This window comes from Ochotona curzoniae, unplaced genomic scaffold (assembly GCF_017591425.1).
Source record: "Ochotona curzoniae isolate NIBS_2020 unplaced genomic scaffold, NIBS_Ocur_1.0 contig_50, whole genome shotgun sequence".
Classification (NCBI taxonomy): Eukaryota; Metazoa; Chordata; class Mammalia; order Lagomorpha; family Ochotonidae; genus Ochotona; species Ochotona curzoniae.
The window spans coordinates 5,633,375-5,658,793 of record NW_024466446.1 but is presented as its reverse complement, the minus strand read 5'-3'; the positions used below and the strand labels follow the sequence as shown (position 1 = coordinate 5,658,793).

General features: G+C 49.1%; 1 protein-coding gene across 1 annotated transcript in view; it reads left to right on the top strand.

Moving 5' to 3' along the window:
• LOC121162057 (aminopeptidase O (putative)) overlaps positions 1 to 25,419 on the top strand; it is a 261,196-nt gene that overhangs the window by 167,595 nt on the left and 68,182 nt on the right. The window contains exon 10 of the mRNA XM_040988871.1: positions 4,653 to 4,713. Coding sequence (XP_040844805.1) covers positions 4,653 to 4,713 — 61 coding nt within the window. The remainder of the gene's footprint in view (positions 1 to 4,652; positions 4,714 to 25,419) is intronic.

Sequence of the window (25,419 nt, the reverse complement as noted above, 5' to 3'; positions counted from 1 at the left end):
GATCAGACATGCAGAAGAGTAATTTCCTGTAAGTCTTGGGTCCCAGCTAAGTGGAAATGCTTCTGCCGGTCTGCTGTGATTATTTAAGCCACATGAGCTCAGCGGGAAAGAATTCACTACTGGCTTGGGCTCGGGACGTCTTCATCTGAGAAAGCCAACTGTTAGCTTCACTACTGCTCGTTGTCCGAGCCCAGCGCTCCAAAACCCACCTGAGCGGGCACCTCAGTAATGATGAAACTACACGCACGTTCCCTCCTCTCCTAAAACATAGTGCATTTCTTCTTGCCCAAAATGTAAACCTTCATACAGTCTGTTGCAATTTTCTTGGCAGGTGAATCCAGTCAGAGTACCCCAGGAAAGATTTGTTTGTTTGTTTGTTTTTAAGCAGCTTGAGTTGGTGTGCTCGCCTTCGTCTCCCGCTAGGCACCTCGTCCCATGTCAGTACTCATGACAGGCCTAGTGCTGCCTTAACGTGAATGCCAACCCCACCTCTGGGAAAATGTAGGAACCTGGGCTTTCCCTGTCGCCCCTGCTTCTTCCCTCCATCCGGGGTGTTTGGGCCATAGTCCTCCCCACGTACGATTTCTCCATCTGCTAAAAAGCAGCACCCCAGCTGACACCTGCTTCACAAGGATATGTATAAGGAATGAAGCGATAATAGTTCTAAGATGCTTCGTACCCCTTTCGAAGGAAAGCCATGTGAAAACACGTGTTCCTTTTCCTTGCTTTCCTGCTCCCAGGTGCAGTGGAACGGTGGGTGCTCCTGCCCCCCCCCCCACAGTTGGATGCTTTCTGGAGTTTGCAGTTGGAGGGCTGACAGATGGGGACCAGGGAGGAGTGGAACATGGCATCGTTCTCCTGAGCTGAACTGGGATTAGTAACGGACTACGCAGCTTCCTAGAAACCAGTATCTGGTCATGTCATAGATGGGGAGGACAGTGTTGTGATTTTAAAGCATTTAACTTTATTTTCATTTGAAAGGCAGAGTTTAGAGAGAAGAGAGACAAAGAGCGATCCTGCAACTGTAGGCTCACTCCCCAAAAAGGGGCAATGGCTGGAGCTGAGCTGATCCAAAACCGGGAGCTTCCTCTGGGCCTCACAAATGCGTGTGGGGGCTCCAAGGACTTGGGCCATCCACCACAGCTTTACCCCCCAGGCTGTAAGCAGGGAGCTGGACTCGAAGTAGAGCAGCTGGGACACAAAACCAGTTCCTGCATGGCATGCCAGCACCACACATGGAAACTTAGCTTACTATACTATGGCTCACTCCTATAAACTTTTTTTCTTAAATTTCTTTATTCAAAAGATAGCATGACATTGGTTCACTGCCCAGAGGGCCTCAGCGTTGCTGCTGGGGTAGGATGAAGCAAGGAACTACAAGCACAACTCCATCCAAGTTTGCCACACAGGTGTCAGGAACTTCGCAGGCACGCTAGCAAGGGACCTGGGTTGGAAGGCAGAGAGCAAAAGGTGGCGGAGGTGGGAACTGATGGGAGGAACAACTCAAACCAGCTCTCTAGTTTGGATTGCGGGCCTCTCACATGGTGGCTTCGCTTGCTACACGCCACCCCCTATGCCAAAGTTGAAGTGAGATCTGTGTCCGTAGTGTCTACTCTGTGCAGTGGGTAACAGCCTCTGCTTGTGTACTTTTCCTTGGCAGGGGATAGAAAAGGTTTTGTTTGTTCTGTTTTGGGTGCCACTGTTTTATAACAGCTCTGTATCCACTGACTAAACATTGGCAAAGCAGAATTGGCCTTAACCACCAATGAACTAACCTTCAGAGTTGGCTGTGGACTGTGGCATGAGGGCTGTGGAAAGTGACAGGGCCACACTGTGTGCGTGTGTGCGTACACACACACACACACACACACACACACACACACACACACACACACACACACACACACACACACACACACACACACACCATGCCCCCCTTCCTGTGGTAGGCCCCTCTGCCGCAGCCTCTCTGCCTCCAGCCCGTCTCCTTCACTTACTCTTCTGCTATCCACCATGCTTCGGAACCTTCTTGAGGAAGTCAAAGTCCAGCAGGCCTCCGGCGTCCTCACAGGACATACTGCCCATTTCTCCTCTCCCTGCGCTGTGCGTGCCAGGCCACCTGTTCTAGGATGTCTCGCCTCTCTGCTCCTGGCACTGTGTGTGTGTGCGTGTCCAGCCCAAAGTAGGCACTGCTTCTCCCACACTGAGGCTTTCTCCTCTCCATTCGGACAGGTGTCTGTCACGTGTCCCAGTCCCTTCCAGAGCTTCCTCAAGGTCCCTAGGCTGTCCTCCATGGACCCTCTTGTTAGCCCTGGAGAGAAGTTGAAGATTTGGGGTGGGGAGAGCCATCAGGACATTCCAGCGCTGAACTCCCCAGCCCCTCCTCCCGTGCCCTCTCCACCCCCACACCCCAGAAGTGCCTGTAAGCGAAATTCCCCCAAAGGAAATTTATGTCCGTGTCCTTGGAGTCACTCCTCCGTGGCAATGTGCGACAGCTGCTCACCATCCTTTGTGAAATCACTCGAAAATGGCAATTAAGTCACTCCCCCAGACTTCTCTTCGGGATATTTAATCCACCTCCTTCTCCGCCGTCCTGGTGCCCTTGACCTCCCTGGTGGATCCAGTGTGCCTTACTCCTTTGATCATGGTGCGCCCGCCACTCTTTGTAAATCCTCTGAATTCTGCAGCTCCCTCCTCAGTTGTACGAGAGGATTGAGGAAAAACCCCTTGTTGCGTGGAATGCCAAGGCAACAGCAAAATGCAGTTAGGCAAGTCAGGGTTTGGGGGCGGTCATGGTAACATTTAGTTGAGGATGCTTACACCCCATAACTCAGTGTCTGGGTTCTGGTCCTGACTTTCCTTCTGATTCCAGACACACACAGCTTGGTTCCTTGCCATCTACATGGAGGTGCAGCTGGAATTACTGCCCCTGGCTCCAGCCTGGCCCCAGTCCTGGCTGTTGCAGACCTTTCCTGGGTGGGGCGAAATGGGAGGAAATGAAACAGCAGATGGAAGATCCCAGCCTATCTTTCACATGCAAAGGACAAGCTCGGTGTTTTGCTTTCCTGTATATCCATTTGAAGGAAGATTGACAGGGGTTTTGCCCTCCCTCCCAGTTCCCCCCAATGACCCCCAACTCTACTCAGGTTCCAGGTGCAGAAGTGTCCCTCTCCCCGGCTGGCAAGGACTTTTTTTTAGTGGAACAAACTTGAACTGTTTTCTTTCCTAGTGAGACGTGTGAGGCTGGGAGGCAAGATGGAGGTTCTCGTTTACACTGAAGGCAGGAGCACTCCATTCCAGGCCTGTATTCACCTGGAACGACTAAGACTGCCCCCTCCCATGTGTCACTGCACCTGCCACTGCAGAGGACAGTTGGTTTTTGCGACGCTATCAAGTTCCTGCCCTCAGCTCTGGGCAGCCGGGGCCGTGAGCTGATGTCCAGGGCTCTTCCACTGGGTTCCGTCTTGCAGGGCTGGGGGTCCCCTTTTCTGCTCTGACTTTCTTGAGTAGGGCTTCTCTTGTAAGTGGCCAGTCAGTCCCCACTCTCTTTCTACAGGCAGAACCGCTGGTGACTGCTGAGGGCATCCCCAGCCTTTCCACTCTGAAAAGACAAGCGCTCTCCCCAAAGGTACTCAGAGAGCTGCCTCCTCTCTTCAGGTCTCTGTTTCCCTACATGTGAACACACACACACACTCTCTCTGTCTCTTTCTCTCTCTGTCTCTCTGCCACAGCCTCCCAGCTCTTAGGGGAACTCAGCATGTGAAAGTTGTAGCGCCGGTAAGGCCCAGTGACAATGCCACCAGCCTTCCCTAGGAGGCATGTCTAGTGATTTCTCCTGAGATGGGAGACCAGGGGGTCCTCCTGCCCTCTGCCCTCACCACACTCCTGCCTGCTAATCCCATGAAGGGCCGTTGGTTTTCACAGGAATTCAGACCCCTGCTCTGTGGAAGGGCACCAGATTATGTCCTGGCTGCTCCATTTGCAGTGCAGCTCCCCGCTAAGGAAATGGCAATGGGGAAGGAGAAAATGGGTCAGTCCCTTCTCCACCCACCCCCATTTCCTCCTCACTGCTGCTCACACCACCCCCACGGGGGGGGGGGGGGTCACACCTAGCCTCCTAGCCACCTTAAAACTGCGGATAACATTAGCTTCCCCCAACCTCTCCGATTCTGTTAAGAGAGGGAAGGAGTTGAGTATAATGTAATTACACACACAACTCAGTGTGTAACTCATAAGCGTTAAAAAAAAAAAAAAAAAAGATGCCAAGCTTAACAGCTTGGGAGTGCCTTCCTGGGAAAGGTGAACATTATCTTAAAAAGGAACACCATTCATTGAGCCCATGGTGAGAGGTGCTTTGTTCATGGAAATAAAAACCATCTGTGGGGATCCGCTTCCGCACACAAAACCCCCATGAGTGCCAGGATTCTGTCCACCTTAGAGGGCATGGGGGTAGCAAGGGCCAGGTTGGTCACAGACGGGGCTGGGTTCACAAGGCAGAGAAGCTGGGGATGGGAAGTGGAGCAGCCAGGACTCCAAACAGTGCCCATATGGGATGCTAGCACTGCAGGAAGAAGCTTTGCTTGTTACACCATAATGTCAGATCCCACAGGGCAACTTTCTAATCCTTTGCCTTTGTTGTTTTATTCCTAAAGGCCCGAGTTATCTGTCGAAGGCATCTTCCAGGACTGGCTTGAGACTCCAGGAATCCCAAAGGTACATTCGCGATAACTGTTTCCAGGGCGTCTGTAGAGACAGGAGTGTGAAAGTAATGAGCTGGCCCAGTCGGAGCATCTGTAATCCAGGAAAGTGCTGGGCTCCCCGCCCCCTTTCAGCCCGATGACATGGAGTTGTGCCCTCTGGCCATTCTTGTCAAGTGGCCTTTTTGCCCTCCATGGACTCAATGGTAGCCCCTGAACTCTGGGTTGAATAAGGTCTTGACAAGTGTGATGTATATTTTGGCTGGAGTCAGCCAGGCAACAGTTTAATGGCCCCATTGGGTCCAGTGAGAGAGAACTGCATTGTCTCTCTGGAGCCAGACAAGCGAACTGGTTGGCTGCAGCTTTTGGTTGATCGGTGTGCCCACCCACAGTTCCACTGCTTTCACTTCCACAGTGGACCTACCCCTTGACTCCCCATCCGGGTCCTGCCTTGCGCCGTCTCATGGGCCCTCGAGATTCACTTCTCCCCTGTAGTGTCTGGGCTGTCTCCCACCTACAATTGTGTTCCCTTAGTCATCCCTAACTGTGTGTGCATCCCTTGACTTGATATGTCCCCTCACCTTCCCCTGCCCCTCCTGGATCCTGGCAGGGTGGCCACCCGTGGCGGGGGAAAAACTCCACCTCTGGTCCACCCGTCTCTGGTTTCCTGGCTGGTTAGATGAGCTTCCCCCTGGGAGTGTCTGAATGTCAATGAAGGTCTGTGACCCATGAGATGAAGGGGGGGGGGCTCCTCTCTGTCTCCCTTGCATCCCTCTGTTCACGTCTTTGTCCTTCCTACCACACTGAGGGGACAATGTCAGCCACTGGCCACCCTTAGTTTGTTTCTTAAAAAAAAAAAAAAGAAAGAAAGATAAAATCCTGTCTATAACAAAAAAAGAAGAGGACAGAGGGTGGGACGAAGCAGCACCTGGCTCCATGAGAATGTGCTCTCAATTGGTAGACAGCAAGGCAGAGCCCTGTGTTTCCCAAGAAGGTGATCTATAAGCCAGGTCACTCAGAGAGGACAGAAAGCCTGGGACAACAGATGAAGGCTTGTCTGGTCAGCCAACGCCAGGCCTGGCCCTGCGTGGTTTTGTTTGGATGAGGAACTTAGGTGGTGGCATTTGCAAGGATCTGCTACCTTTGTATTCCTGAGTCAGGCTCCTAGGAAACTCCCAGACCTTCTGGCTGTGTCCTGAAGTCAGGGAGCCTGCCCTGTGGCTCAGCCGGGCTAAAAGAGCAAGGCTGCTGTTTGCAGCAGTTAGACCCGAGGATGCCCATGGAGTAGGTCTGTGCCAGCAGACTGGAGAGTCGAAGGGGACGCGCTTTGGCACACCTTGCACTTGTGTTTTTCATTCAAAGAGGGCAGTGGTATGTGGAAGACAGAGATTTTCTTTCCCCCAAGGGTCTGGTTGCATAAGTGATAGTTTATAGCATAGCCAAGAATCTCCGCCATAAACTGCCGAAACCTGCTGTCAAAACAGCCAGGTGCAATGAGGCCAAGCGGCTATAAATTGTCTTTAAAAACCCAACTGGTATTTCCGTGGGTGCTTAACCGTTCAGGAAAAACAACAACGCCGGGCAAAAAAGGCACCTGATTGAGCGCACGCTTCTTGCCTCGGTGAGTGATCGGACGGCGTCTTTTCATCTTTTCCAACCCATTTTCTGGCTGGCTGCTGCTGATTTACCTGCCCTTGGCTGCTTTCGAGCCCCCTGAGAGCTCAGTCTCATTTCCACCTCAGTAAAAGGGCCCCTGTGGGCGGGCAGGTGGGCGGGCAAAGGCCCAGGGCCCTGGGTGGCGGGAGCCCCCCGCTGTGAATGGGCCACCTTGTTCTCCAGCCCCCGTCATTATGATATAAAGTTACTAACACGGCCTGCCCTCGGAGGACCACGAGGGGCAGGGCCCTGAAGCTGCGCCCATGCTCTTTGTTCTTGCTCGGAACCCCTGCCACACCAGCCGGCCGCAGCGACTCATGACGAAAGAGTCACGTTCTGCTGCCGGGGCGAAGTTTTCATTGCACAGGTTACAAAGGCTTTTTTGTCTTCTCTCGGGAAGGCTGGCTTTGTGCTTGGCCTCAATTTTCCTTTCTGGCAATATCGAAGAGAAGTCATACTAAAAAACAAAACAAAAAAATACCGCAGCCAAACAAACCAAACACAACAACAGCAAACGTGGAAATAGTGTCAGCAACCATTAAAGTAACAGAAATGGATGGGATCGAAGCCTCTAGAAAGAACGCCTCAACCCTGTCACCTGTGACCTTGCAAAGAGATTTAAAGTGGATTGTTCCACGAGTGTGGCACATTCTTTCCATGGAGGACTCTCCCTCCCCTCCCATGATAGTAGGATTACACCCTCTCTGGACTACTGCTCTTAAAATTTTTTTTATTTGAAAGGGAGATTTATAGAGAGAAGGAGAGACAAAGAAAGAAAGATCTTGCATCCACTAGATCACTGCCCAAATGGCTGCGACGGCCAGAGCTGAGCTGAGCTGAAGCCAGGAGCCAGGAACTTCTTTCTGGGTGTCCTACATGTGTACAGTTCCAAGCAGTCGCTCATTTCCCTTTCTATTCCCCCCCCACCACCGCCAGTCCTTACACAGCCTGTAAGATGTGCCCATTAACCAGAGGCACCCCACTGCGCTGCGGCACTCCACAACTTCTGTCTGTCTTGGTATCCATTGTCCAACATTCCTGTATCCCTCCTTCCCTCCATGCCAACATCATTTTTTGGCACCATCCATCAGTTCTGGCATTATACATTCTGGATGTATAAATATGTATTCCATCCCTTTCTTTCCATTTTGTTTTTAAATTTGAAAGGCCAAAAGACAGATGGCACAGGATCTCCCACCCACTAGGTCACTTTCCAAGTACCCACAGTAGCTAACGGAGTGGGGCCAAAAGCGCAGTGCTCTGTCCCAGGCCCCCACATGGATGGCAGGCAGCCAGTTATGTCCCAGCACTGCCTCCCAGGCTGTGCAGTGGCGGGAAGCTAGGATTGGAGACGAAGGAGCTGGACTTGAACCAGCCGCTGCCATGCAGAATGTGAATGTCCCAGTGGTGACTTAATTGCTGCCCCAAACACCCATCCCTTTCTCAACTTGTACTTTTTAAAAGCTATTTATTGGGCCCGGCGCGGTGGCGCAAGTGGTTAAGTCCTCGCCTTGCACGCCCGGGATCCCATATGGGCGCCGGTTCTAATCCCGGCAGCCCCGCTTCCCTTCCAGCTCCCTGCCTGTGGCCCGGGAAGGCGGTCGAGGACGGCCCAAAGCTTTGGGACCCTGCACCCGCGTGGGAGACCCGGAAGAGGCTCCTGGCTTCGGATCGGCATAGTATCGACCCGTTGCGGCTCACTTGGGGAGTGAATCATCGGACGGAAGATCTTCCTCTCTGTCTCTCCTCTCTGTATATCTGCCTTTCCAATAAAAACATAATAAAAATAAAATCTTTAAAAGCTATTTATTTATTTATTTTTTAATTATTTACTTACCTGAAAGGCAGCCTTATAGAGATCTAGAGCGAGTGAGATCTTCCATCCTGTAATTCATTTTCCGCATGGTCCCAATGTGGCTGGCTCGGTCCAAGCCCCTTGGACCATTCTCTGCTGCTTTCCGAGGTATAATAGAGCAGAAGTAGAGCAACCAGGACAGGAACCAGCACCCACCCGGGGCTCTGCTGGCCGGGGCACAACACCAGCCCTGTTCATTCTTAAAGTAGAACTACTGTGGTTTCTATGGCAAGTTCAAAATGTAAAACATTGCAGTGTTTATCCCCTTCAGGTTCAGATCTAGTAGCAGCTTGCTTTGTGTCCTCCTATGTGCTTTGCGTGCCATACCGCATGCAGGCGTGTGTTTTAAAAATTGTTTGTCTAAAGTTCAGAGTTACAGATGGAGAACGAGATACACAGAGCTCTTCTACTGGTTCACTCACTAGATGGCTGCGATGGCCAGAGCTGAGCTGATCCAAAGCCAGGAGCTTCCTCCAAATCTCCCATGTGAGTGCAGGGTCACAAGTGCTTGGCCATCTTCTGCTTCTTATTCCCCATGTCATCGGCAGGGAGCTGGGTCGGAAGTGAAGCAGCCAGGGCTTGAAGTGGTACCCATGTGAGATGACAGCATGCTGACACTGCAAACAGCAATTTGGACCATGGCACCACAATGTTGGTCCTGTATATCCTATTTAAAAGTGGGAATCTTATCTTTCAAATTTCTTTGTTTAAGGAATGTGCCTTGAGCAGTTTCCCATGTCCCTTAATATACATTCAGAGCAATAATCCTTTAATGGCTGCATGCTTCCTAACAATTAGTACCATAATTTAGTCAGCCCTGTCACAGTTGGAATCGTATACAGTTGTCCCGTGGTATCCTCATGGGATTGGGGCCAGGACACTCTACAGATACCAGGACTCATGAATATTCAGCATCCTTATCTAATAAAGGTGTAATGTTGGGGCTGGTGCCATGGCATACAGGCTGGCCTTCTGTCTGTGGTGCTGGCATTCCATATGAACATCTGTTGGAGTCTGGACAACTCCACTTCCCGTCCATCTTCCTGCTTATGACCTGGGAAAGCAGCAGAGGATGGACCAACTCATTGGGCCCTTGCACCCATGTGGGGAGACTTGGAGGAAGCTTCTGTCTCCTGGCTTCCGATCAGTTCAGCTCTGGCCCTTGCAGTTACTTGGGAGTGAACCAACAGATCCAAGATCTCTTTTTCTCCTTCTCTCCGTAATTATGCTCTTAAAAAACAAAGTGTAGAGTTTGTGCTTGAAATCATTTGCAGATGACTTATAAGACCCAGTTCAATGTAAATGTTGTATAAATAATTCTATCCAGGGAATAATATCAAGAGAAAGATCTACATATTCTGTGCAGGTGATTTTTTTTGTATTATTTTCCATGTGCAGTTGGAGAGAGGGTGACTTTGTATTATTTCTGAGAAAATTTGCACATCTGCTCATTTGTCAGCTCTATAAACAGGTTCTGACTTCTCTTTATGCCTGCCTACTCCTTATGCACGTGTATGCCGATCTTGTGGAACACTTACATTCTCCACCCAGCCTGTCTTCCGTGAGCCTTGCTTCATTGTTGCAGATCCCCGGGACCTGTTGCCCCATCCCCTTCCCCCACCGCCCAGCCCGAGGTTCAGGGTACCGATGTGTCACATTGCTCATTATCCTTTTCTGGAACCCACCACTCTTCCCCCCCACTGGACCTTGCTTGTATTTGTGTGGTGGCTGATCAGTGTCGGAGGCCCCAGCCTCTCCCTCGCCCCATTCATCCTTAACGTCGGTACAAGTGAATCTTGCCCGAGCTCATACTCCTCTGAAGCTTTTCCTCACGGACAATGCATTTATTTTTGTTTTTCAAGATTTATTTATGCTTATTTGAAAGGCAGATGAGTAGAGTGAGTGAGAGAGAAATCTTTCTTCTGCTGGTTCTCTCCCTAAAATCACCACAGTGGGCTGAAGCTGAACCAATCCGAAGTCAGAAGCTTGAAGCCTCTTCAGGTCCCCCATGTAGGTGCGGGGACCCAAGGCCGTGGGCCATTTCCCACTGCTTTCCCAGGTACATTAGCAGGAAACTGGATAGGAAGTGGACTAACCAGGAGTCGAACTGCAACACATACGGGATATCAGCACTGCAGGTGGACCATTAGCCGGCCACACCTTAGGGCCAGACAGTGCATTTCAAACAAACTCTTTCGCCTGCTGTTTGCAGCTGTTAACCATGTCACTCCCAGCTTCCCCCTTCCTCCTGATTTCCTACCACTCCACCCCATGGTCAAGCCCAGTTACCCGCTGGCGCGTGTCTGTGAACGTCCCAGCAGCCTTCCTCTGCGCATGCCCTCTGCTGTCCTCAGGCTGCTTTCCTTCCTGTGTGTTTAGCATGCATGCTCAGCTGCTTCCGGGGCTGCTCTGTGTGTCCACATCGGATGCCACTCCCTGACTCTCCCGCATCCTCAGAGGCAGGAGTTGGGTCTGACTCATCCTCGTGACACCTGCTGTGATGCAGCGCTCCTGGGCTGCAGGCCTTGTGTGTAGAGGATGTTGATGCAGTAGCCACTCTTGACCCAGCCACACCTGCTGGCGCAGCACCAGAAGGTCTGTAGCACCCCCGTAGAGCTGCGTTTTCATTGAATCTGATATTTGAACTTGAAATCCACTGATTCACCTGTGTTGTGGAACCAGTTGGGTATGTGGAGGCATCTGTTTTTTTTTTTCCCAACTGTAAATGTTAGAAAATACAAATGTAGACTGAACATTTCTGATGAGAATTTAACATCTGTGTCAAGATGGAATATGAAAAATATCAGACTTGCAAGATAGTATCAAAATGAAGGCAAAATCATATCTCCCATTAAAAAAAATATATACTTCTCATATGTTGAAATGATACTGGCGGACAGGACAACAAAGACAGGTGATACGCCAACGGGTGATGCGTCCCGGAGACAGGCAGGAATCCACTCTGGTTCGCAGACTCACTCCCAAATCCCAGAATGGACAACAGCAGGTTCTTGTCTCTTGTCTTGGGAAAATGCCATTTCTTTCTAAGCCAGCACCTACCTGTAAGATGCCAAAGGCTACGTGAGCCTCCTCATAGGGAAAAATGCTCAAATCAACGAAACTGAGGAAATTTGACAATATCTGATGCAAGGAACTTTATGGCATTGTAACCACAGTGTGTGCTTTCAGCACAGAGAAAGCCAGTTGGTTCATTTAGGGAATAATGTGTAGGCTCGTGTTAGCACATGCTCTGTAATATCATCAACGTAATTTTAGAGTCCATTAGGATGCTTGTTGGTGTCTACTAGACTTCTACACATAATGGCCAACCAAGAAAAACCAGGACTACATATTGTCTAAATTCCAAAGAAAAGTGTGCTTTTCAAATTCCATGCACAGCGTACTGGAGGGACACCACACACACACACACACACACACACACACACACACACAGGGAGTGGCCAGGTTCCCCTCCTCCATGCAGAGGCGAGGAGTGGGGTATGAGAAACAGTTAAACTGATTTGGGTGGTGTAGTTTTTTACTTTGAACTTTCATGTCCAGAAGCTGTTCATTTGCATGGTTGCTTTTTAAAAACCAGATATTGCTGCCTTCGGGGAGTTCATCTGAAGCCACGCGAAACAAGAACTAATTAATGTGATGCAGAGGAAGTAGCCACATCCTGTTAATGAAGGGACAGGACACAGGCTGTGCTGACCGGGCCGGGGAGGGGACTAGGCCCAGTCCTTCAAGGGCCCTCTGAGTCCCTGTCTTTAAAGTGAGCACAGAGGCATGTGAAGGTGGCTTTCCCACTTGAGATAAAGAGCATCTGAGAACTCCTTCCTTTGGGAAAAAAAGAAAAGAAAAAACAAAACAATCCTAGACTGACCCAGATGGATCGAGACATACTCTGGGTCTGGCACTGTAGAGAGAAGTGTAATAATTGCTTGGTGGACTAAGCAGAAATCACATCTTGCCTTTTGAACCAGAAGGAAGAGGAGTCAGAACCACGAACTTTGAAAAGACTCTTTGGCCCAGCCCAGTTGATGCAAATGATTGTTAGAGGAAGCAGTGGGCAGTTGGAGATAAGCCTGGGTTCTTGCAAGAACTATAGCTCTTGAAGTCTGGGCTTAAAGGGAACCCCCAGGAAGCCCTGGTGGTCAGCATCTCCAGCGGCTGTAGGGCTGGCACTGGCTGATATGCTCTGTGATTACGTCATGCTCCGGAATGCATCCCAGAAAAACAGGCTTCATTATTAAAGCACAGTCTGGACTCCTGGGACTTGCCACTGTCATACTCTTCCTGAGTGAGCCCACCTATTTGTTGTCTGGTGGAGACTCCTTCCAGCCTCATGCCATGCACTGTCGATCCAGCAAGGGGTGTTGCCCAGAACCGAAATGGGCACTTTGCCTGCTCAGAAAGGAGCCCATATTGTGGGAGCAGCAAGCGCAAAGAAGACCTCTGCCCCCGTGGTGTGACCTTATTGAGGTTGCCATGTGCAGCAGGAACACCACGTCTGTCAACAAACAACATGCTTGGAACCAAGCAGTAGATTCTGTTGATGAATGACAGCTCGCTGAGGAAGGGAGCCAGTGTGACCTTCCTCCAGGGGGGGACGCTTGGTGAGCCCCGTTTGCAGAACAACCCTGTGTGCATGTCGAGCTGCTACGGGCATTGCAGCCTTGGAGAGATTTGCCTAAGGAGAGGCTGCTGCAGCCCTCACCCTAAGCGAGCCCATTGAATAGGATCTTGTTGTAATGGACTTTCATGTACTCCACAGAGAGAGTAAAGAGCAGTGTCCGCTCAGTGCGTTAGGACACAGCTAGCAGTATTCAGACATAAACCTCAAGGCAGTGGGAAAACATGGGATTCTTCTTGAAGAAGACCTGCCTTCATTTCCTCCCTCCCTCCCTTCTTTCCCCCACCTCTCTCTCTCTCTCTCTTTTTTATTAAGCCGAAGACAGGCTCAGATAGTCAACTTCATCAGAAACAGATCTTTTGTTTGATGATTTGAGTTACACTCTTCCTTATCCCTGCAGAGTGAAGCCCTGAGAAAGGCAGTTTGGTGAGTCGCACACGGTGCATGCATACTCCTGTGTGGTCCTGTTGGCTGTCTGACACAGCACAGCATCCCTGCACAGCCCAAAGTTGAGACCCAAGCAGCTCCCTCTGCAGGCCTCCACAAGGCTGCTGATGCCAGAGCCCCCTCCTGGACCAGGAGAGACCTCAAGGTCTGGTAGAGCATAGCCTTTTCCCTTCTCTTCCTTGGAGAGCCTTTGTGTGGGACTGAATGGAGGCGTATTATCTGCATGGTATACTGTCTCTTAGGTGTGGCTTCTATCACTTTATTGCTAAATATCAGTCAGCGACTTTCCACTGTAAGGTAGAGTCACAGCCTAGGCGCCAGGCTTAGAACCAAGAATTATGTACAGTAGAGAGTCCTGAGCTGGGATGCTCTCTTGGATGTAATTGATGGTGGCTCTTCCAAGATTCCTGCATGGATTCCAAACCTGGACCCCACTCTCCAGGGCTTGTTAGCAACACATGTCCAAGTGTCAAAGATACAGGTACCTCCATCTCGGTAGATAATCCAGAAAGACAGCTCTGCGTATCTCAACCTAATATTTGGCATAGGAAAAACTTGTGTTTTATTCCATCATTGAGGTGTTGTTGTTGTTACTGTTGTTGTGAGTGCATGTAGATGTTATTCTAGCTTTTAGCCTTTGGAAAGATACAGCCATTGGTCCTCTGAGATGAGAACTCAATTGGATAATAAATACCAGGGCACCAAAACAAGCAAGCAAACGGCCAAGTAGACAGTGTCTTTATGGAGTCTTCTAAATCATGTAAGGGCTGTTTCCCATCTTGCTTAATTGGCTTCCACTAAGCAAACTCCCAAGTAGATTCCCTGGCTTTTGCTCTCTGGCATTGTCCTCTGTGTTGTCTCCAAGCAGGGAGAGCATCTGAGAGCACAGCCAGGTGGCGGCCAGCCAGCAAGTGCATCGCAGGTCAAGGGAATGGTCAGCAATTGTCCAACTGCCCGGATGCGAATGTGCGTTGAAAGCAGGGCGGTGTTCCTGTCCTACCCCCTCTACGTGGCGCTGGTCGGTGGACTCAATTGGAAGTGCACTGGTGTCACCCAGAAGGAGGCCCCATCCATTGAGATCAGTCCTCTGCCCGAGGCCTTCATGCACTCAGTCTTGCCTCCAATCCTGTCTGCTTCTAACTGCCACCATCACACCCCGTGAGCAGACTCCAAGCAACTAGATGTGCAAAATGCCAGGCAACATGACTTTGAGGTTAATGAATGAAAGTGGGACTGGCCCCAGGAGGCTGGTCAGTGGTGGGATGTTTCCAAAGAGCACTGGGCACTGGGAAGTTGGGCTCAGCAAGGTCAGCCCTATGGTGAGGAAGCCCACTCAGTGCAAGAAATGCAGTGTTGCTGTCAGCTCTGCTGTCACCTAGCTACATGCTCTCTGTGAGCTACTTGCCTTCTCGGAGACCTGATAGCTTCCTTGGGGAGGCAGGGAGCCTGGCCCCAGGTGCAGGGCAGAGCAGCCAGGAGCCTTCTGTGCCAGGAGACCCAGACACCAGTTCCTTGCTGACTCTATAAGCAGAGAAAATTTGGGGTTGGCTTTCTTTTATATATATATATATATATATATATATATAAAAGATATATATATATATATTATTATTTTAAAATTTTTATTGGAAAGTCACATATACGGAGAGGAAGGGCTTGCATCTGGTTTTTCACGCCACAAGCATCCGCAATGGTCAGAGTTGCACCAATCCGAAGCCAGGAGCCTGGAGCCTTCCCTGGGTCTCCCATGCAGGTGCAGAGTCCCAAGGCTTTGGACCATCCTCAACTGCTTTCCCAGACCACAGGCTGGGAGCTGGATGGGAAGCAGGGCCACAGAAGCTAAAACTGGTGCACAAATGGGATCCCAGCGCATGCAAGGCGAGGACTTCAGCCTCTTGGCTACCACACCGGGCCCAGGTTTGGCTGTCTTATTGCATTGCTCTCAGATTTACAGCTTGTCCTTGGATCGGACTAGCAGTGCAGGAGTGTTTTATACTCTTTGTCCTGCCTGGTGTCTCACACATTTACCCTATCAAGAAATCCTGTTTATTTCGTTTTCCCTCCCAGGGGTAGCTTGCTATTTGAGAAAGGATTCTTGGGGTGGAGTTAAGTAAGCAAGCAGTCTGTTCATGCTGCCTGCTCACTTGAAGAGTCACTCGCTTCTAACTCAAGTCAGTGCCTCATAGATTTTGAAGTGTTTGATAAAATCTTTGTGAAATGCCTCCATATTGACACACAGGCACATCAGTAATCACTTTTACCTCGGACGGTGGCAGCCTTGATTTCTAAGATACATTTTGAGACATAAAAAAGAATCTTTTCATTTAAATGTAGACCTTATGTTTAAATTCTCCTTTTATTGTTTAAATAGTATTATTTTATTTTCTGATTTGAGACCCTTGCCTGCAGGACCTTGTTGAGGATGTTAAGTGAGTGCCATATTGGAAGATGACAATGACCTTGGGACTAAATGCTCTAAGAAGCACCTCATTTTTTAAAGCAGTGCTTTATATTTAAATCATTAGAGTATTTGCTGTTTTTATTTTTTAAAAAGGGAATAAACACGCAACCAGTATTGAAATGTGTATAAGAAATCACTAGAGTAATTGGTGCATATTTTATAGCAAAATGTTGCAGTGTTCCTTAAATTGAGAAAGGAGAATTGTGAACCTATTCAGGGGTTGAAATATCAAACCCAGATGGTTTCCTAAAATGATATTTTTGGTACATTTATATGTCTGTTACAAAGTGTGCTACATGCTAAAAATATTTTCCTTTGTGGGCCAAGGGAAATTTCAACCCACACTGAGAGACACATACATCAGATGGTTTTCCTTAAGTGCCTTAACGGGCACCCTGGTTGTTATTAGCCTTGACTTTACGATATGACATTATTTATGCCAAAAAGCTTCACAATTCAATTTCTTCTTTAATTTCAGCAACTTTATCGGCATGAAAATGCATGGAAGGGAGGTCAAAGTCAATACATCAGGGTTTGGGACCAGGACCCCCGGGGCCAGCAAGTGATAATGGGATTCAGCTGGAGATAACTTCTCCATCCCTGGAGTCTGGTTCCTGGTAGGAGGAAGTCTCCCCTGCCCCCACATCAGCTATCTGGTCCTTTCTCCCGCCCCTCCCCCCCCAAATGCTTCATCTCCTTTTCCTCTCTTCCTTTTTCCTCAACTGTGCTTGCAGTAACTTTTCATATCCTGTGCAACCAAGTAAAGGTGAACACTTCTCTACTTTTTAAAATTGTATCCATTTGAGAGGCAGAGAGACCAAGAAGGGGAGTGAGAAAGAGAATAAGACTGAGAACGAGAACCTATTCCTCAGATGTCCATGATGGCTGGGGTTCGGGCTGGACCGAAACTGAGAGGCAGAAATCAAACCAGGCCTCCCGTGAGCAAGGATGGAACTCAGTTACCTGATCAAGAAGCTGGAGTTGAGAGTTAGAGCGAAAGACTCAAATCCCAATACTGTGACGAAGTGAGCGTCTTCGCTGTCGAGCTGAACACCCACTCTACGTTTCTCTGTAAGACTTCCCTTGATTGTATTTATCACAAAGTCCATTTCCCCAGAATTCCCAGAAGTCTGTCGGTCTCAAACTTGATTTCTTAGTCACTGTCATGGATTTTGTCATTGCACCTAGGTGATGCGCAAGTGCATCAAGACACTCTAAATGAGCAAATACGAGAATATATAGATTTTCTAATTCTCTGTAGAGTTATATATTTTTTAATGTCAATCATCTCCACCCCCAGAACACTGGGGTATGAAGTTTTACATACTAAAGTATCCAGAATTAAAAAACAGAAGACTATTATCTTTATGCTTTGCAGCTGTTTGCTTTAGACACAACAACCTTAAGAAAGACATGACTATTGTACCCATGTCATACATAAGGAGACAAAAAATGTAATCCAGCTAATCTATAAACCCACGTTTTTAAATGTATGTAGCTATTGTTAGCATCTGTGACGTTTCTAGATCTAACACCTGCTCACACTAGCACCTTACAGGACAGTTTCAGAATAGCAAATATCCACTAATGCCGTTCCTGTCACATTCCAGTAATCCAGCTTATGGTTTTGAGTGAGACAGGATGAGTAGGGCAGAAGTGGCACCATCTCTTCAGAAGAAAGCAGAGTAAAAGGGGACGTGTTTCCTCACGCCCTTCGGTTTGTCACAGGGATAAGTTCTTGAGTGTGGTGGCTCCATCGTGCCTTGGCCGTGCAGGCTCCGTCCGCGGCCATGCAGTCCATGTGATCGTCCTGAGGTCAGGCCTTTCCGTGCGATGTCACAGCTCCGACAGCTCTGTCACTCGGAGGCCTTTCATCATCGATTGAAGTTCAAACCCCAGGCTGGGTTAAGGTTAGGGAAGAAGAAAGAGAATCAGCCTGGAGTGATTGACTCTGTGGCTCTTGCCTTTAGTCTTTGTTCCAGCTAGCCTCGTCCCAGCTTTAGTTCCAATCTGTCCACCCAGAGAAGTGATGTTAACCATCTATCCAGCTCCTCCATGGCAAAGCATGCCCCGGTCCGGGTTCTCAGCTGCATGTTTCCCACGCTGCCTGGACCTCGTACCAAAGGATAGCGCCTTCCACATTCACGGTGGAAGGTTAGCTAGCGCAAGTCCCGGCGACCTTGAACCACCCAGAGCACAGTAGTGAAAGTGAGAAACACCCACAGAAAAGGCAGGGCAAAAACCAACCATAAAACAATACTCAGACGTGACCAGAAGGTCGTTAGGTTTAATAGAACCGAACATTCCTAATATGAATATGAATATAAATTTAATGGATGGATTCTTAAATCCCACCTGTTAGGAGGTGTTTATGAGAAATCTAATTAAGCTCTGATGTCCTTTGTGGTTCTTTTCCACCTTTCATACTGGTGAGCAGCAAAAGCTGTCGTGAGCAGAGTGGCTGGGCTCATCCCTGGTGGGAAGAGGTTGTGTCCGGTATCTGGAGAACAATGACAATATGCTGCTTGGCTGATCAGGCTGGATCAAGTTCACATTCCCCAGTTCCCACTCTTTCGCGTACACACGTGGGGACGGAAACAATGCCAAGAGACAGGGAGGGCAAGTCCTTTTTCTTTTTTTCTCCCTACTGTTAGGAGAGAGAGATGTGAGCTCAGGCTTTCCTAATATGGGCACAGCTGGACCAGGGACGTGTTGAACGTTGATTTAATACACTGCTGGAAAAAACATCCTATGGAGAGGAAAGCTCAGCAGCCAATCAATCCTAGCCTTTCCCGTTGTTTTCCTGAAACACCCCCGTGTATGGAGCTAAATGTTTGGTGAACAAACACTCTGGAAAGTGGCTTTCTCACACGTATTATTTATATTTGGGGGGCAGTCACCCCACCCCGAAAACGCAGTAGGTTTTATTGTCCTTGTTCTCTGTGCGTGTGCTTGCACACGTGTGTTGCACCTTGTAATAGCAGCAGAATGATGCAGGCCTGTCCCTCTTGTTTGTACTTCATTAGACTTCTTTTGCAGACCAGATAATAGACAACCAGTCTGCTTGCCAAGGTTTTTTAAAAATAGACAAGCCAGTCGTCTCCCAACACACCCCGTCCTCCAGAAGCCCTCGGCGTGTCCGGGTACAGGCGTAATCGGATGCTACACCCACTCCGCCGCCAGAAATAACAAGGAGGTGCCTAGACATGGGTGGCTTTGCTTTTCAAGCTAGTGGAACGGCAACACGCAATACTGCTTGTGTTTTTTGGTTTTTTTTTTTTTTAATCCATCAGTAACCAATACCTTTTATAAGGCAAAGCACCAGGGGAGTCTTCCTACAGCATCCACGTATGCGAGCCTTTTCTAAATCAGGAGGCCCTTTCGAGTAGTAAGAATGCAAGGCCTCCAGGAAGTCAGCATGGACCTGAACACAGCAAAAGGGCTTTTCCCTGGGCACACGGTGTCCCCTGATCCCAGCCTCCAAGCCCTCCAAGTGCCCAGTGTTTGTTTCAAGGTAATGAGGTAGCAGCCAGTCGTCATAATTAGACTGCTGTCTGCAAGCCATGAGTTGAGGTAACCCCTTCATGCCTGCAACACCGCAGGCCAGCAGCACAGACCTTCTCCCCTAACACAAGTCTGTTCTCTTTTCACTCAGGATTTAGAATCATATGAACAATAATCGTAGAGAAAGAAAGAAAAAAAAAAAGCCCCACATGGCCAAAACATCAAATACCCATTCACTCATGCCTCCCTTCTAGTAGTGTTTCCAGCTGTTGTACCTTTTGCTCTAGCTTTGTGCGTACGTGTGTGTGCGCAGGCACTCCTGCTTCACTCACCTTGCCTTCAAACTTTACATGTACCTGGGCTGGCCCTCTAGCCCACCCAGTCCAGCCAAGGACTCACTGTAACAGCATAGTGCTTGTGGCTGTCGGCTTGTCCTCTTGTGTTCCTAGCTTTGAAATGTAAATGCCTTCTAAACATGTAGGATTTCTTCCCAGTAGCCTGTTAGCAATGGAACATCATTAAAATGATCTAGGCTGGTGGTTCTCGGTTGTTGGCTGCACGCTGCGATCCCCCGGGGAGGCTTTAAAAACAGCTGCTGGCTGGCTCTCCTGCTCAGTGATGTGACCCTGAGTGACCTGGGGGTTTAGGTCTGTTACCCCACCCTACCCCCCACTCCCTTGGTGCTGTGAATGCATCAGGAACGGGAACTGCTGATTTAAAGCCCCTTTCTTCTGATATAATTTTATTCTTTAAGGTCACAAGGTAGGAATGCCAAGTTCCTGTAAAGAATTGAGATGTACAGGTGTGAGGGAGTGAGTGGGTGGTGTACCAGCATTCCTCTTTCAGGATATCTCTTTCAGCAGGACTTGTGTGGTCTGGGATGATATTGTTTGCATGGGCTGAGTGTGCATCTGGGGTTGATCCCTCCACAGCCTAAGCCCGTTATTTTACTGTGAACCAGTCATGCTAGGGGGTCCCTGACCTCTTGCACTGCCGCGGATACCACACTAACGTTTCCATCCAGGAGCTCCAAGGGCCCAACAATGCCGAGTCCTAAAGGTGATGACATTCCTGGAGCCTCCACTTCCCAGTCCTTCGGATGGGAAGGCACAAGCAGAAGAGGCGCGCCTGTCCAAGGCCCTTCCTGTTCTCCAGGCCCACTGCCAACATGGGTGGCACTTCCGCCCACTTCCGTCCGTTCACATGCTTGTGGAAGCTGTGTGGCTTCTTCATCCTTCAACTCTAGGACTTGATATAAAGCCAGCTGCTTCCCATCTCAAGCATGTTCCATACATCCTGTGAGCTTCCCAACTCCATAGGAAAGAGAGGCTATACAGACACTGACCGGGACTCCACCTGCTCCTATGCTCCTCAGGGTGGCTGCCCCTGCCCGCCCCCCACCTGTGGATGGAGTGTACCCCTCATCTTGGTGCGCACAGTCTAATAATGCTGTCAGCCTTCTAATACTGCTGAATAACCTACCTACGTGTCGCCATGTACATTCTCTTCTTCCTGCAAGCTAGGGCCCTCACTTTGATATCGCATAAGAAAACATGCTTGGGTTGCATTTTTATAATAGGCCTGTGTGATGTTTGTGCATCACCATGTCTGTTTTGGGGGTTTTATTTAAAAAAAATTTTTTTAAAGAAATACTCCCTTTCTTTTTTTAAAAGAAATTTTTGTTTATTTTTATTAGAAAGGCAGATTTACAGAATAAAGGAGAGAGAGAGGGTTCACTCCCTAGTGGCCACAACGACTGGAGCTGAGCTGATCCAAAGGCAGGAGCCTCTCCTGCGTCTCCCACGCAGGTACAGGGTCCCAAGGCTTTATGTCACGTCCTGCTGCTTCCCCAGGCCACAACTGAGAGCTGGATGGGAAGTGGAGCTACCAGGACAGCAAGTGGCACCAACCCAGCATACTTTATTCAATCTTTATCCAAAATAAAGGTAGCTTCTAGAGCTGATAAACATAGCACAGTAGAAATAAAAAGCCAGAAACTGAAGCAAGGAGCCAGTCTTGTGATGCAGTGAGTTCATCTGCCGTTCACAATGCTGGCATCCCATATCAGAGTCCTGGCTCCTCCGCTTTCGATCCAGCTCCCTGCTAACGCACCTGGGAAGGCAGCTGACCATGGCCCAGGTGCTTAGACCCCTGCCACCCACGCAGGAGACCCAGATGGCACCTGGCTTCAGTGTGGCTCAACCCTGGCGTTTGGGGAGTGAACCAGAAGACAGAAGATGTTTTCATTTGCCTCTGTGTGTGAGTGTGTGTGCGTATGAGAGCGAGAGCGAGCGAGAGACAGACAGACAAACTCTGGCTTCAAATAAATGAATTTTAAAAAGAGAAAAGCAAAAGGAAATAATAGAAAAATGAAGTGAGGCCGGGGATTCAGTGCGCGTGCCGTGAGGATGATTCCATTCCTGGCCGAGACAGCCACGGAGCTTCCCAGAGCAGGAGCGAGGGGCGGACGGCAGTGTTCCACGAGGTTCAAGACAAAGCCCGGAGCCTTGGTCCAGCTGCTCCTGATGTTGCTGGCAGCGATGTTTTCCCCTGTGGGTCCTCGCAGAAAATGACTCTGTAATGTAATCAACAGCCCTCTCTAACCCATCTTTCCGGTAAACACCGTGATGGACTTTATGGGGGCTGTTTCGGATAATGTACCTCAATAAGGTTGATGGCTGCTTCCCAGGACCCTAATGCGATAAGAGGAGTTACAGAGTTACCCGCAAGCAGATGAAGTCCAGGGCCAGCTTTACCGGGGGTGGTCTGGCTTAATCCAAGAATGGACTTAATAGTAGCCAGGCCAGGCACGCAGGGCGGGCATCAGCAGGGTTTTGTGTGCCTCTGGAGAACTGAGGGGTGCGGGGTGCGTTTTTTTTTTTTTCCTAGAGAGCCAGGAGCGTCCGCAGCCTACATCGGTTAGAACTGTGCCCGCAGTCAGACTCTGTGAAAGATTACTGAAGCAACTGCGAGGAGAGGGCTATGGTCCCCAAGAGGCAGGAGTCCCGTTAGCCGGTTCAGCGCAGGGCCGCCAGCTCCGGCAATCAGCTGCCCCAAGCGCAGGATTGATCGCTTGTTTCTGGAAAGTTCTATGTTATATCAGGAATATCCACTAAGAGGTTCTCCTCCCTTGCCCCCCTCCCACTGTGGGGCGGGGCCAAAACCCTCTTCAGAAACTAGATGTCTGTTCTCTAAAGAGACAAAATGCACAAGAAAACCCACCATGTATAATTTTTCCTAAAACCAGCTAAGAAAGAAAAGAAAGACAACAGAACAAAAAAAAATTAAAGGTGTAAAGATTTGCTAACTTTGCTTACATGCTGAATCATTATTCTTGCAGGTGATTCTGACTTTAAAATATTTCCAGAACCAGTGTGCCCCCCCCACTGCCACTCCCTCCCCCATTTATAATTCACCCTGAATATATGTTGGCAATAAGGCCCTTCTAAAAGTGGCAGAAGTTTCTGGAAACCTCTACTTTGTTCGGAATTCAAAGGCCTTTTTGACTTCTTTACAAGTGGATGGTTTTCTCTCCGCAGCCGCCGAGCCCAGGGGAGTGTAATTTGCCTTTGTGAGGCTGTGGGGGGGGGGGGGTGGATAATGAAAGGGCTCCTCTTGTTTGCCCTCTGGGCTTCCAAGTGGACTGGGGAAGAACATTCCTCTGCTTCTACCGGGTTCACTCAGAAGCAGCATGTGCACGCGGACTGGGGGCGGGTGAGGGGAATGCTAGGAAATGGGGGTTCTCACCCCTTATCCAACTGAAAAAGGCTTTCTCCCTTCTCCGTGATCTCCTGCCCCTGGGTTAAGCGGTGCTTTTCTTTTCAGGGGGGTGGCTGGTTCCCTAAGCCTCCGAAGAAACTGTCTTCAGCTACCATAAACTGCTTTGACAAGATCTCTTAGGACGGCTTCCTTTCAAAACCTGCGTCTCTACCAGATGAGGCACTTTAAGAGTTAGAATTCAAATAGAAAACATCTGTCTTTAAAGAGTGAGCTTTAAGGTGCTTTCACCACATCCTCAAACGCTATTAGAATCTCTACCCGAGCTTTGAAAAAGCGGTCCCATTCCCGTCAGCTCCACGGCCTACGCTCCCGGGTGTCTGGGCCTCGAAGAAACACATGTAGGTGGACGGCAGGCTCGATGTTTAGGGTTCACTGAGAATAATGTGTGTTGGTGTTTTCTCCAGGGTCATGCGATATGTGCGTCTTCCGCAACACAGTTCAGCTCCTAGCACCATTTTGTAATACAGGTTAAGAGATGAACTAAAATTCGAGGGATTTCAGAAACGTTTCTCGCTTCTGTTCCTTTTCCTTTTTAAAGTCATCTTAGAACTATCCTACAGTGTCATTGATGTGTCCTGTTTTCTTTGTTTACAAAATGCAATCCTCCGTGCTCTTGATGCATTAAGGGATGACAGTAGCAAACCAGGAGTTAATTAGAACAGTCTCGTTCTTAAAAGCCCTCCCCTACTTGAAATTTCCTGTTCCAATTCTTCCCTTTATCTTTCTGCATGGTACCTTAACATATTTACTGAGCATCTACTGAATGTCGAGGCACTGTTTTTAGTAACGGGACAGAAATCTAGAACCAAAGATGTTGCCTTTCTTCCTGGACAGACAGATGTACAATGCATTAACCTTAAAAATCTGTAACTATGTAACACCCACACAAAAGTGAGCCCCATAGCAAACCATGGACTTGTAACCCAGAGCCTTCTGTCCATGCTGCTTCCTGAAATGCAATGAATGTTCCCTCGTAATGCAAAACAGAGTGGGGGGGGGCGGTGTATATATTGTTTAGGCAGGGAGGGGAGTTATGGGAACACTGTGTTTTTTCTACTTTTCTGTAAAAACTGCTCCAAAAGGTCATAAAGCCTCGTTACAAATGACACAGTTAGAATGCATATGTAAGACACAAGAAAATGGACGCTATGAGAAGTGGTCTGATTTGATTCGGACTGGGGATGGTGGGTGGGGAATGAGGAAAGAAGTTTTTTTTAGAAACGTGTCCCCTAAGCCCGGCAAAGAAGAGAAAGGCAGGTGCCCTCAGCACAGCACAGCGCTGGGTGTGGGCTCACCTTTCGAAAGGCTAGCCTGGACCCTCTGTGGCAGGAGGAACACCAAGAGGGACGCGCAGGACGGGCAGACCACAGCCCGTGGCTGTGCACTCAGCACAGTGTCCCAGAAATGCAGAGTAACAGCAGTGAGCCACTGCCTTTGTCCAGGTGATGCCCCAGAGCTCCAGGTTTTTCCACTAGCTGCCCGCCAGTACGAACAGAGGCTGCGCCAGCGGCCGCCAGACAGGATGGCCAAGTCTCGGTTTCCAAGATGGTCCCAGGGGCTTAGCAGGATTTAAAGAATTACGATCCACCCTGAGCTCGTATGCTATTGAGACTACACAACCGGGCAGACGTACCAAGGTGGGGGGGGGGGGGGGGGAGACGGAGGAAGGCTTCCAGTAACTGTAACGACATGTTTTCCTGCAAGCCTACCTAAGATTTAATTAACAATAGTTAACTGCTGCGGCTGGATGTTTGGAATTAATGTCGACTTTCCTGTCTTCCAAAAGACAGTCTGTTGAGAACTTCTTGGGCTGTCTACAAAGAGTACCCTGAAGGAAGGTTTCCTTTTGTTGTTTTTTTTAAGCTTGGATGCTGTTGAGTTTATCAGTACCGAACAGGGTTCATACCAGAGTCCCTTGGGGTGGTGAACACCACACGATGGGGGGAAAATCTGGTGACTCTGGAGCTGTTATTTGTAGCATGGAAGCCTGAACAGCGCAAAGTTCTCCTTCCATTTAAAAAATGGAGGCAACCTTGTTACATTCCACATTTCCACTGGCAGTTGTTCACCTGCCCGGTATGCGTGTGCCATCAACATTTTCAAAATGTTCAAACTATTCCCGTGTGTTGCCCTCACGGTAGAAAACATGTAGACAAGCAGTGGTGTGATACATAGAATCGGCAAGGAGGCTGCAAAATCTGTAGTAAGATGAACCTGCATGTAGCCGCACTTCGCGAATTCTAGCAGCAAACGGTTAACCTAGCAATTTGGTGCTCCCCTCTTAAGTTAGATCTCTTGTGTGCTCCCGCAAGCGCAAACACCCGGTAACAAATCCCCACGTTTGAGCAGACCTGTTGTTTGTCTTGGGAGATAAGGCGTGCGC